Source organism: Centruroides sculpturatus, unplaced genomic scaffold, assembly GCF_000671375.1.
Source record: "Centruroides sculpturatus isolate CEXI.00-Female unplaced genomic scaffold, Cexi_2.0 scaffold1223, whole genome shotgun sequence".
NCBI classification, from domain to species: Eukaryota; Metazoa; Arthropoda; class Arachnida; order Scorpiones; family Buthidae; genus Centruroides; species Centruroides sculpturatus.
In genome coordinates, this window is record NW_019385329.1 from 116,587 (window position 1) to 117,815 (window position 1,229).

Consider the following 1,229-nt stretch of genomic DNA (forward strand, 5'->3'; position numbering starts at 1 on the left):
TATTAATTAAGTATTATTATTATTATTATAATTAAAAATGTATTAAATATAAATATGAATTTATTAAAATATTAATAATTTACCTCTATTATTATCATATTTAACAGGAACAAAAAATAAAGCATGAAGACCTTTCTGTTCTCTATAACCAATTATTGCAATGCAACCTCCAAAAAATGTAATTTGCATAATATAAACGAATAAAACTGATATTCCTGTATATAATGAATATATCTGAATCATTTTATATGGTGTTGTTAACCCTATACAACTGGCAAGAAAATTTGTTACTGAAGTAATGGTTACAGAAAGAGCAGCTTCTGAATACGTTTCCTTCATCCTATCTTCAATACTTTTCTTAGGATCCGAAAGCCTCCAAGATGATAACAAAACAAAAGAATCATCCATTCCTACACCTATAAATGCACAAAAAAAATAATAATAATAAAATACAATAAAGTATTTCTGCACTTAATAAAGAAATTTAAAAAATGCATTTATAAATAATTAATTTATACTTTATTTGACCTTAATAATGATAATGTAAGAAAAAAAAATTATTTAAATACTATCTGCTTTAAGTATCTTAGTTAAGAAGTAATTTTTATTTTCATTATTAACTTCTTAATGTCGTGTGAAATTTTAATTAGTTATAAGTAAACACTAGATTTATCAACAATACTTTTCCGGCTATACATAATAGAGGAAAAGTATGGCAATCGATCAAAAATGACCCCCCAAGATTTTTACATTTATAACTGGGGGGACCTTGAAAAGGCAAGAAATGCAAAAAAATTCGGGGTTTTTTTCTGTATGTATGGATACTAGTGTGTGTTTGTGTGGTGGCACGATTTTGTTCACTCTCTTTGAAAGCTGCTTAATAATTCCTATGCTTTTGGTCGAAAATTTCTGAAATTTTTCAGGGAGGTTTTGTTTATTAGGGGGATTGATGCTGTTAAATTTTGGGGGTTAAAGGTCGGAGGGGTTGGGGAGATGGAAGGGAATTTACAATTTTTTTAATCCATTCTTACCCTCAAAATGAAGCTTTTTGCCATTTTATAATAATACTATAAATAAAAAGTTTTTAAAAATAAAATATTATAACAGATGGCGCTACCAAATGTTGCCGAGAAAGTTAAGCAACTCATTGCTGGAATTTTTAAGATAATTTTAAGATGAAATTTTTAAATTATTAAAAATTAATTAATAGCACAAAAGATTGGTTTATG

General features: G+C 26.5%; 1 protein-coding gene across 1 annotated transcript in view; it reads right to left on the reverse strand.

Annotated features, from left to right (window-relative positions):
• The window catches only part of LOC111637729 (patched domain-containing protein 3-like), a 9,447-nt gene that overhangs the window by 4,010 nt on the left and 4,208 nt on the right, over positions 1 to 1,229 (reverse strand). The window contains exon 4 of the mRNA XM_023383291.1: positions 84 to 416. Coding sequence (XP_023239059.1) covers positions 84 to 416 — 333 coding nt within the window. The remainder of the gene's footprint in view (positions 1 to 83; positions 417 to 1,229) is intronic.